The following is a 12600-nucleotide window of genomic DNA, read 5'->3' on the forward strand; positions in this document are numbered from 1 at the left end:
TGGGTGAGGTGCTCAACTTGCATGATGCAGACTTGAATTCAGTCCCTTGCAACATATATGTTCCCCCCCGCCCCACCCACAGCACTACTAGGAGTGATCCCTGAGCACATAGCTATGAGTAATCCCTGAGGATCAATGAGTGTGAACGCCCCAAACCAGAAAATCTTTATTACTGAGTTACAGAAAATTGGTTGTTGCAAAATTAAAAAAACTCTTTAAGGGTGCTGAACAAAAGTAGATCAGTAACATACCTAAAACATGTCCAAAGAATATAGACATTATATCTTAGACTGTTTCAGTGATACCCTGAAGCACAACAGAAGAAATAAAATTCTGACACAGAAAGCTGGGAAATGACAGCAGCAGATGGATTGCACTACTGTGTAGCAACCAGAGATTTGCTTTGTTTGAAAGGATGAATTCTATACTTTAAAAGGCTACTAAATTCTAGCAGTCAGTGGTTGAAAAGGCAAAACTATTTGTCTAACCATCCCAGAAGGTAACATTAAGTTTGTTGATTTCAAATATTTACTTGCATGAATAATATAGTGCCTTTGGGATGAAATCTTCAGAAACAAATGCCAATTGCTACACTGCACTATAGGTGAATGAAAAGTGACTAATTCATAGACACATACACATTTCATCTCCTGTTTTTACAAATACATATGCAACAAGGAATTGGCAACTTTTATTATCTCCTTATTCCAATATTTAAACTGACTCAAATTGTTATCTACTATAATCAATTAATCAACAAACTTGAAATACATGGCAAGTCTGGTTTGCTGCTGCTCATAGAGCTCTGCTAGAAATAGGGTAAGTTTATTCTTATGGGAGACTGCTGTAATTTTCCCCATATTTAAAAAGTAATCAATATTTTTGTACATGCAAATGGAAGCATGAATAAAACTATTGCATAGTATCAAGCACACTCATATTGAATGGGAGATGGGGGTGCAATAACAACAGAAAAGTTCAGTAAAAAGAATGTTAACATAAAATTTCAATAAATATAAGTAAGAAACATTAAGTTCTTTACCTGAGTAAAATTGACATTCCCAAGACAAACTTTGAGAAATAAAGGATTTATACTAAAACAGAAAATGGCATAAAGAATAATTTAGTTTTTGATTCAGATATATACCACCTTCCAAATATTTTTTTTAAGCCCTGGGATTACAATACTGTTCATTAAGTTTTCAGACAAGTTACTCCTGGTTTAGTAAATAATTACTTTCATGTTAGCATGCAATTGTGTGGCCAATTCTTATTTCAATTTATTCACATTCAGTTTTTTATTCAAATCATACAAAATTCTGGCAAATATGTTCAGTGTTATAGTCTCATATAAAGACATTCTATAAACATGCTTATACCAAAATAATAACATATAACTGAGTTATTCCAACCAATTTTTTTGAAATTGTAAACTATCTGTGTATTTTCTTGGTATTTCTGGTAAATTAGTTTCTCAACATATCACCAGTACATGGACAAAAAATACACAACAGAGAGAAAAATCGGTTCATCTGGTAATTTAACAATTTTGTTGAAGGGATTAATGAAAAGATGTATGTAATGTTCAAAATGAAATTATATGATTACCAGTGAATCTTGTATAATTATCAGTGAATCCACAATCTTCTTTACACTGTGAACAATCTTAAGGTATACAATTTAAGTTTAAGTTTATAAGAATGAAATGGCATTCCTCATTTTCATAAGGCCAATAAACAAAATTTTATCATGAATATTCAGAACTATTACAGATTACAGTTATAGATTTGCCTTTGAAAGAGAGTATGTACATTATTCCTAGAATTCTGAAGATACTATAGCATGACATTTTTATTAGTTTGATTGGAGCAGGTGTCAGAGAACATCGTAACTAAAGCCCTAACTAAGAGAGAAAACTACTATCTATATGCTTAGATAATTACCATATGTATCTATGGGATAATTACCATATGTATCTATGGAATAATTACCATATGTATCTATGGGAATAAAACAATGTTTCACAAATTTATGTCTAAAAAATTAAATAGCAATATACATAAATAAATCCCATTTCTGATCTTACAGTCTTCATATTAATTCTTAAAAAATAGTTATCATTAATTTTATAATGATAATAACTGCTGTAAAGGCAGACTGATTGATGGTAGGAGGTGAAAGGAGGGCAACTGGGGACATTGGTGGTGGGAAATGCACACTGGTGAAGGGAAGGGTGTTGGAACATTGTATGACTGAAACCCAATCATGGACAACTTTATTTATCTCACATTGACTGAATAAAAGAAATTAAAAAATATTTTTATATTAATATTATGCTACAATTATTTTAATTTACTTTAATTAAACACCATTCCCCACAAATATTCTTGTATCTGTAATCTTCTTATCAAAAATAGAAATAATATCATATTTAAGCTATCTCTAAATTAACTGTTTTTCCTGTTTGAAGTAATTTCTAGATAAATTTGTTCCCTGTAAGCTATCATGTCTTCCACATCTTTGTAGACAAGCATTTCTTGAATGGATAACAGCTTATAGTTAGTTAGGCTAAATGTTGACTTGTTCTTTACAGCATTTAGCATCTTCAGGGATGCTGTGACTGAATCACTCAAAGAAGAACAAACTGGGAAAATGCGAGCAGTCCACAAACTCAAACATGTCTTGTTCCCAGAAAACAGTTCCTCTGTAACTCTCAGATTCCAGCTATCTAAGCATGACAGAAAGCAGACTCCAAATAATTTAAGTAACTTTATATCTGACAAGGTTTGAACAACCTTTTTTAAATTGTCTTGCACTCCGAATGCCATGGTCGAATATGTTAAGTGTTCATTCATCTTCAAGCTTAAAGAACACACAAAAGAATTTGCAGGCAAAAGAGCAGTTGTTATGATATTACAGCCACTAATAATGCAGTTTTCCCCAACTGAAACACCAGGACCCAATCTGGAATATTCTACAACTGAGCCTGATGCCACTGAACATCTTGAATCCAGTATACTTTGAATGATACAGGATGTGTTATCAGAGCATTTTGGTATTGCTGGACAGATGCTGAAAGCTATGGACTGTAAGCCAAGTTCTAGCTTCAAATTGACATCTGAAGTAAAATGAAACAAATATTCTTCAGTTGTTCCAATGTGATAAAACTTGGAATTATTAAGAACAACAACATTTAGAGATGTTCCTTTTAGAAGGTGAAATATTCTCTGTCTCATGATGACCAACTCTGGATCTTCTTTTGTGACATTAGACGTATTGCTGGTATACTCCACAGTTGCTCCAGGCCCCAAAGCCTGAAGAAAGTCTCCATAGGCATCTATTTCACAGTTCAGTGTGCCTATTTTTTCATAAAAAGAAAGCAACTTTTTTGCTGATTTATGATCCATATAAAAAAGGCTGTCAGTATAGACATACTCGGGATCTAATTTAAGAGAGGTACTGTCACTCCCAGCAAAGTGCTGTTGAGAAAAATTTCTTGATCTACACACAGCACCAAACTGATGCATTTTTTCTATGCTGGGCTTATGAAGGAAACGATGACAACACCTGTATTCAAGGTCCTTGGATTCTAAGTAATCGAAAGGTTCGAAGACAAATACTCCATGTGTAGTACCTACCTTCAAACTAGAAGGATGAGCTAAAGCAGTAAACCCAGGTTTGTCAAATCTAATAAACTCAGAATCTTCAATACTATAAAGTTCAATATCATCAGCACATGTGACCAGAATTCCAGGATTCATATGTGAGGGGAAATCAATGTACATGGCTAGTTTTAATTCTAACATCTGATAAATGGGGTTACCAAAAGGTAAAGCAGTAAAAATTTTTCCCAGTGCACTGGCATTTGGAAGGCGTTGACTGTAGCCACCTGTCAAATTAATCAATAACAGAAAATTTGTTTATAACATCATTTAAAACATAAAACTTTTTAAAACATAGCACATCAGTTACAACCTAAAATATTGCTAATTAAAAAAATACAATGAATTGCTATAACTCAGGAAAGGATAATCAATGACAGATTATAAATTTCAAGAGCAATGCTGGAGCAGTAGTAAAGCAGGTATTGTGATTGCCTTGCTTGTGGCTAACCTGGGTTCAATCCCTAGTAGCACATATGGTCCCCCAAACTGCCCAGGAGTAATCCCTTAGCACAAAGCCAGGAGAAAATTCTGAGCATCAATGGATGTGGTGCAAAAATTCAAAACAAAACAAAAAATTTCAAAAGCAATTCTTTATAATATGTATAATGTAATATAATTCAAAAGCAGTCATTTAATATAAATCAGTTTTAAAGATTCATGAGTAGGAAATAATTTTAATAAATTTTAGAGTCCATGAATTATTTTAAATAAAATAGTAATCAGAGATAACAAGTAAACAAAGCATGGGTTCAAAAAAAAAAAGCATGGGTTAAAATATTATCTTAAAAATGACCCAAACCACAAAAATGATCTTATGCCTCTCTTGCAGGGGATCCCAAATCTAGGAGCATTCAGAATTACCTCTACAGATGAGCAGCAATGATATTATACTCAGGACCTAATATTAGCCCTAAGTGTTTTCTACTGAGCCATCTTCCAGGCCCTTTCTTGTTGGGGAATCCTAATAGTTATTGGCATCACCTCAGCTCTTATAGGGCTCAGTGTAGTTAAACTCATAGACCTTGCACTTTTGGGGATAGTGTCTTAATCCACTGAACCACCTTCCTGGGACCCCTATTTCTACAATTTAAAAATAACAAATTTCAACAACAGTTTAACAGTTGAACAAAATACACTGTAAATCAACTCACAGAAAAAGAAAAAGGGCCACAAAAATACTAGCATACCCATTTCAATATGTAATTATTAAACAATAATTTCCAGATGAGAAGTCATCTGTTAAATAATCATATAAACTTAAAAGGACACATTTATCAAAAGGATTTTAAAAATATTTATCTAAACTAAAATTTATGTATTTTTAACTTTGAAAGGATTTTTTTCTTAAGATGATATTATGACTTCTTAATTCCTTGCAATGTGTTATCTTTAATTACATTAAATAACTTACATAATTTTGGTGTAACTAATTATACTAAGAGCATTACATAGTAAAAAGACAAGATAAAATATGTTTAAGCTGTAATCCACAATTTTTAAACCACTTATCTTTGGAGTTTTCCCAAGTCAGCTATGTCAAATAATATTTGTTTTATCATATTTAATGAGATCACTAATATATGTAAAGCACTTGGTACAGAGTACATTTTTGTTAAAAAATGAGAGCTAATACTCTCTCTTTACTAAGAGCTAGATGACTGTAAACTTTTATTGCCCTAATAATAACATTTTTCTTAAGTCACATAAAAATAAATACTGTATGATTTCACTTACATGTGGAAAATAATGAACTCAAATACACAAATAAAACTTAACTCTTTGAAACAGAGAACAAACTGGTGGTTACCAAAATGTAAGGAGTGAGAGCAGGTTAAAGGACTCAAGTAAATTATGTACCAGTACATGGAAACAAGATTTTTGGTTGTGATTAAGATGTAGTTTATGTAGGTGTCAAAGTCTAATACTGTACATTTGAAACAGCTGTGTTTATTCAATAATTTTTTTAATGACCTATTTTTAACTGTATTTTCTAACCTGTAATTTTTATTGAACTGAGAAAATGAGTAAGACGTGTTCTGGAATAAAGGTATGCATTTAAATATTTTCATTTTTGTCTTAAATTCAGAATTTGATGCTCTATATCACCTTTATAATGAATCATGGCTCTTACATATGAACCATAAGAAATAGAAACTGCCTTGGAAATTATGTAGATGATTAATTATAAAATATCTCACTGAAGAGTGTGCTGGTTCATAATAAAATTTCTAACAGCCATATCCTACAGAGAGAAATAATAAATGTTTAAAAACATAAAAAATGTTTATTATAATCCTCAGTGGGCACCACAACCTGTATTTGTAACACCTGTATCATCATATCTATGATAATGACACAGAAAACTGCAATAAAAGAGAAAAGAATTTTTCTTTTTTTTTGCTTTTTTGGGTCACACTCAGCAATTCTCAGGAGTTACTCCTGGCTCATGCACTCAGGAATTACTCCTGGCAGTGCTTGGGGACCATATGGGATGCCGGGGATCGACACTGGGTCGGTCGCGTGCAAGGCAAATGCCCTACCCACTGTACATAACTCCGGTCCTGAAAAGAAATTTTTTTTAAACTAAATTTTAATTTAAAACAATTTTCATGATTTAATATATCCAATTAAAAAAATACCTTTATCTGAGACAATGTCTTTTCTACTTTCTTTTAACTGAAAAGTTCTCTTTTGTGACTTTTCATCTTATATGCAGTGCCATCAATACCATGTCTGTTATCATCTTTTCATTTTTTTAATTATTTTAAGAATTGAAGACTTCTGGGAGCAATATTGGGCAAAATTCTCATAATTACAGTGCTAACCAACATTCTCTACAACAAGAATCTCTTCTAAGATGTAGTGAAATGATAATATTTTGATGACTTGTGTTATAGGAAAGAAATTTCCTATGTAAATAATTAAAATTATATCCATAAAATGCATGTGGTCTACAAGTTTAAAGATAAAATTTGTGAAAAACATGGTTCTTACAATATCAACAAAAACCAAGAAAGCATGAAATATTTCTTTCAAAGCTGAAAATCTTCAAATAAACAAAAGGACGTACAAGAGAGAATACAGATCTACTTAAAAGAAAATGTAAATTAATAAAGTGTAACTTTACCAGAGTGAATTAACAGTATAATAAAAGAATCCCATTTATCTCCATATAACTTTTCCAAACATCGAAGGGCACTAAGTGTTGATCCTCCATTTCCTTAAAAAAAAAGTCAAAACATAAAATTTAGTTCATTGAAACCTACTAAAACTTTAAAATTATGGTAAGTTTAACTGTTATAATTGAGGATCAATAACTCATAGCAATTAAAAAATTGTAAGGAAACTAGAAATCAGCCTTTAGTAGTTAATGATCTAATCTATTGATAATAGTAGTAAAAAAATGATAAATTAAGTAAGTTCAGCACCAGCATACAAGTGTATACACAAAACTGGAATCATAAATTAAAAAATTATAATTATAAATTATAAAATCCAGGAGCAGGAGCGATAGCACAGTGGGTAGCGCGTTTGCTGTGCACGTGGTCCATACAACAATGACCGGAGTTCGATTCCTCCGCCCCTCTCAGAGAGCCCGGAAAGCTACTGAGAGTATCTCTCCCTCACGGCAAAGACTGGCAAGCTACCCGAGATGTATTCAACATGCCAAACACAGTAACAAGTCTCACGATGGAGATTTTACTGGACCTGATTGAGCAAATGGTGAACAACGGGAGGACAGTGCTACAATGCTTATAAAATCCACTAAAATGATGCCACTGAATAGGGAATGAGGATGGCTGAATTGACAGAACCTGTACTTGTATCCTTATGTGCTCATTGCAAGATCTGTAGAAATGTATGTGAAACCCTGACAAATGAACTAGAAGGAAGCTACCAGATGGACTGGAGACTGGGACACCCTTACCAAGAAACCAACTCAGACGTAGAGCAACAGAGAGCTACTGAGAAGTGATTTCTGAGGTGCAGAGTTTCGTCTGGGAGAAAGGGAGTTTTAGATTGAACTCACACACCCAGTACCCAATCAATCTGAAAATAAAATAAAAAAAAATACCTGAAACAAAAACATTGCCTACTTAGAACAATGTCAAAGTCTAACGTAGAGATAGCCTACCTTTGGTATCGAGAAGCTTCAGTTTTATGTACTACATGGAAAATAATCTTAGAGAAATAGTATATACTTTTATTTGCAATGAAAGTCAAAATGCAAATTGACCTAAACTGAATTTTAAAGCTAATATGTATATGACATTAGATTGCTTTTTTGCATTCTATAATGTGGGTCCACTTGTATATGTGTATATTTTTCTCTCTAATTTGCTTTATTTATGTATATTTCTGAAGAAGTGGAGTGAGGAGTGGGAAGAAACCATAAAGATTTCTACTGATAAGATCCGAATGAACATTCCCCATCTAAATAAAATTTCAGCAAATGAATCAAATTCTTTTTAAAATTCGGGAGGTTTTGATATGTCATAAGATATGTCAAAAAACAGTTGCTGTATTTCGTGAAAAAACAACAAATTATTTTGGTCTATACCCTGCAGTGCTCAGGACTTGCTCCTGGCTCTGGGTTTGAGAACATCACTTCTGGTGGTGTTCAGAGGACAATATGAGGTACCAGGATTTGAAATGGGGTTGACCACATGTAAGGCAAATGCCTTAACTCCTATCCTATCTCTCAGACCTGACAAGCAAGTTAGAATTTTTTGTTAAAGATATATACTTGATGAATTATAAACCACAGGAAAATTTTCCTTAGCGAATATTTTGCCAAGAATCTCTGCTACACATTTGATTATAAAAGCTTACCAATTTTGGCTCCAGCAGGATCAACAAAAACATGGTAATGAACTCCAAGGGGTAACTCCTTTTTTTTCAGCTTTTCTGACAACTGTTGCTTATAAGCAAGTTCCTGTTTTTCATCAGCTGCTGTGATTACAACAATATCCCAGAATTCTCCAGCTGCTACAGGTTTGCCTAGGTGGAAAAAGAAAGAAGTGACAACGATGATTAAAATTCTAGAGCTAATATAATTTTACCTATTTGAAAACAGGATAAAAAGTTTATAGTTATCTTTTTTAAAATGCATCTATTTCCTTTGAGAATTAGAGAATAACTAACGGCTAGTTAACACAACTTAAAACAGTACTGGAAAAGGTTTAAAAATATGTCTATTAGACATCTTTTTATTTGTTCCTTTTGTGTTCTATACTTTCATTTAGATAATTTTAAAAAATTAGACGTTTCTTGATTTTAGAGAAGTACTTAAGTCAATTACTATATGATTTCTTAAGATACAAAAGGGACTAAATAAAACTTTATTTAAAAATAAAATCTATCAGGATCATCTTTGTTGGTTGGGAAAAAAATGAACCGAAAGATTCATTCTTACAATGTTGCTGTTTATAAATATGGGTACTTCATTTCTTATTAGCATCATATGAGCTTATTACCAAAATGCTACTGGAGTAGAACAAAAAATTCTGGTTATCAGGGAAGGTCACAATTCCTAGATGACTTCAATGAAAAAAGAAAACAACTATTGGTAGACAGTTTAAAGTTCTTTGTTGATGAAGTAGTAATATAAAAAGTTTCATAAACAGGACTTTTAGGTTACAATTTGACAGTACTGAATACTGACTGTACTGTTGTATAAGTGTTATTCCCACTTACAAAAAAAAAAGCAGCAAAAAGCAACTTCATTAAAAATATTCCCAGTTCTGATAGCTATAGAGAGAACGACAACAGTACTGTATACACAAAACAAATTTTGATGCAAACTTCCCTATTTTTTAAATCCAAGATTTGTGTTTCGTTTTGTCATTTTCCTCAATAAGCATCCACATTACAAAACCGGTGAAGTGGTGGTGGTTGGGGGAGGGGGGGTGCGAGGGTGGCAGAAGGCTCAGGTCAGATCTATCTGCAAGATCCCAAGCTTTGGATGAATTTAAAATAACTTTTAAATCAAAAGTTAAGCAAACGCATGACCTGGATTTAGTTTCACTACCCTGGATAATTATCTTCATTCTTCTTCTATCCCCATAAAATTGATAAGCTTATTGTATATACTACTAGGAACTAGGGAATAAAGTTAAAGTAACAAACATAACACATAAAAAGGTCAGCGACAACATAAAAAAGTCCCAAGCGATTGCTAGCCAGGTGTGTCCCAGCCTTGCAAGTGACAAGCAGGCAGGAAGCGACCATCCGGAAATTTGCCGGGAACTAACGCGCCCTGCGTCGCCACTGCACGGAAGAGCCATCATTCCTCCTTGGGTACCTCTCAGCTCAGAGAACCTCCGCAACTTTCGCTGAGTGGCTTCTTGGAGAGCAATGTCAGAAGAGACCCGAGACGAGGCCATAGCCCTCACTTCCTAGAGCCCACCAGACACCGCCCCTTCAGCCCGCCCGTGCTGCACAGCACGCATGCGCCCGGCCTGGCCGCGCCCGGCCCCGCCCCCGTCCCGCCCCTTGCGTGCGTCACTCACGTAGCCACGCCCCAAGGCGCTGTGACCAGCCGTGGGAAAACCCTCAAGGAGTCAGCCCAGAGTTTGAACCTGTTTCCTTAGCAACGCCCTAAGGGCGCTGATGGCCCTTAGTTATTTGTTCAGCTGTGCTGGGTCTTTGTCGCTTGTTCCCAGCTCATGTTAAAGCCTTAGGGCTTGGTTGACCTGGTGAGTGTTTTTCCACGTAGGGCGATAAAATTGTAGAATCGGCCTTCTAAAAAGGAAGAGCAAAACTGGCGTCCAACTTCGACTCGAAGTTGTCCCCTGTAACCGATGTGTTACCTACCACAAGCAGAACCCAAGGGCCACTTGAGTTTTAATCCGCCTCTGCATCATTTCAGATTCTCATCCCCCAAACCCAGTTCCAGAGACTGCAGTCTGCACTCTATACTTGGGTCTTCTCTACGCACTTCTGTCTTCTGTGTCCTTACTGTTCCTAGAAAGTGAGCCCTTGCCCCTCTAGTTTTGAGATCATTTCATAGATGTTGGGACACTGTGTAAAATTCAGTAAAGATTTATGAAAGATAGTTCAGTCTCAAAATTAGAAATACTAGTTTGATTGGTTCAGTTTGATTGGTTCAGAAAAATCTGTCCTCATTCGAAGAGGAGTACAGATATTTAAGAACCTAAAAGTTATTGTCATGAACTTAGATATTTCTAATGAACACTTGACTCATATGTTTCTGTATTTACAGATAAATTATTTTTCTCATTTTTTTTTCTATTTGGGTCACACCTGGCGATGCTCAGGGGTACTCCTGGCTTTGCGCTCAGGAATCACTCCTGGCGCTGGTCAGGGGACCATATGGGATGCTGGGAATCGAACCTGGGTCTGCCGCATGCAAGGCAAACTCCCTACCCACTGTGCTATCACTCCAGCCCCTTTTCTCATATTTTTATTATTTTATTTTATATGTAGAATCATAACAGCTTTTGTGACAATTCTGGAGCCCTGTATTCTGAATTCTATTTATTTGCCATAACTAAAACTTAAAAAGTATCTTACTGCATGCATAGATCATCAGTTATAGTGAATTGTATCATTTTTAGTATATGTGAGATACTATGCATGTGTATCATATATAGTAAATTTATAATTCATTATCTATTTAAATAAGTTTATTAAAACAATAATATAGCTGTACTCTTAAAAATCTTCAGATAGGAAGAATAAGTAATGGTGAAGAATATAAGTATATATGTGAAATTACTGTCAATTGCTACAGTATAGCATTTCTTTAAAAACTATTTAGAATATTATTACATATCAATTTAAAGGAAAAAAGAGTGGAGTTCATGCCCAATTCAATCAGCCTAATCAGTGGCTGAATAAATAGCAGTACTCCTACATAAAAAAAAAAAGAACCTCCTTAAGTGTGAGCTCCCTGATTTTCTCAGTGACTGTAAAACCCTCTCCTGTTTCAGCCTCATTACTCAGCATGTGGTTTCTGAGTAATACTTCAGATGTGGAAGTCGAGAGAGCTGAGAACTAATATTCTAAGGCCCCCACATTTCCCTAGGGCTTCTTCTTTTTAAAAACATTTTCATGTATACAGACAATTGTTTATTTTCTTCCTTTGAATGCATTAAAATGCTAGTTTTCAGAAAAATATAAAGGAAAATAGATATTTTAGTATTTAAATATTCATAAATTACAACCTCTTATAGATTCACTTCATGTTTTGCCATCAAGTTTCTAATAGAAAAAGTTAGGAACAATTGATGTACAATTTCATTTTACATATGACTTGTGTATTGTGATGAAAATATCTGATAATTTCATAAGGAGCGTATAGACCAGTAAAAACTATTGAAAGGTTTTGCTGAAAATGATACTTGTTTCTCCTTAAATAATGTATGTTTTGAAACTAATTGGAGTGGTAATGGTTTCTCTTAATATAGTGCTGTACTTAACAGTATTTTACCTTTTGAACACTATATAATCATTTAAACTTGATAATATACAAATTTGTACATATATTTCACAGAGTATCTGTGAATTTGTCAATTTCTAAGAGGAATGAAATTGCCATAATTTCTCTCTAATGGTCATATTTAAAATTAGTAGCATTTGTTGACCAGGTTTACAACTAGGTTGCAGAGGAATATGATTGCAGGGGTTTTTAACTTTCCTTGATGGAGGTTTAGTGAACTAGAACTGTGATTATAGAGGTTTCTGCTTATGAGATTCAAGTCCAAGGAAGTTGTAAATCTTTGTATCCAAATGTCTCTGATTGAAATATAGGCATCATTTTCCCCTGAAACTTTACTTTTCCAATAAAACAAAAAGTTATTAATTTCTTATTTTGTTTACTTGTTTTATTTCACATGGAATGACAGCTTTTAAGCTCCTTTTACATGGAGCTATAAATGGGAAATGCCCTAACATCCTTCAAAAAAAGAGG

The 12600-nt window shown here is 34.0% G+C and overlaps 1 protein-coding gene across 1 annotated transcript; it reads right to left on the reverse strand.

Annotated features, from left to right (window-relative positions):
• Positions 1-2072: 2072 nt before the first annotated feature.
• Positions 2073-10118, reverse strand: FPGT (fucose-1-phosphate guanylyltransferase). The gene is made up of 4 exons (XM_056123423.1): positions 9970-10118; positions 8499-8666; positions 6793-6885; positions 2073-3889 (listed from the first exon to the last, which is right to left on the reverse strand). The coding sequence occupies exons 1-4, from the start codon at positions 10049-10051 to the stop codon at positions 2448-2450; spliced, it is 1785 nt and encodes a 594-aa protein (XP_055979398.1). The 5' UTR covers positions 10052-10118; the 3' UTR covers positions 2073-2447.
• Between the last annotated feature and the right edge of the window lie 2482 nt (positions 10119-12600).

The sequence above is a fragment of the Sorex fumeus genome, unplaced genomic scaffold (genome assembly GCF_029834395.1).
Source record: "Sorex fumeus unplaced genomic scaffold, SorFum_2.1 ptg000047l, whole genome shotgun sequence".
NCBI classification, from domain to species: Eukaryota; Metazoa; Chordata; class Mammalia; order Eulipotyphla; family Soricidae; genus Sorex; species Sorex fumeus.

Excerpts from the sequence above, each read along its gene's own strand:
- FPGT (XM_056123423.1), bottom strand. The coding sequence starts at position 10,051 with ATGGCCTCGTCTCGGGTCTCTTCTGACATTGCTCTCCAAGAAGCCACT. Across the intron at positions 8,667-9,969 it reads GAGGTTCTCTGAGCTGAGAG|GCAAACCTGTAGCAGCTGGA; the intron begins GTACCCAAGGAG and ends TTTTCCACCTAG. Across the intron at positions 6,886-8,498 it reads TCCTGCTGGAGCCAAAATTG|GAAATGGAGGATCAACACTT; the intron begins GTAAGCTTTTAT and ends TTTTTTTTTAAG.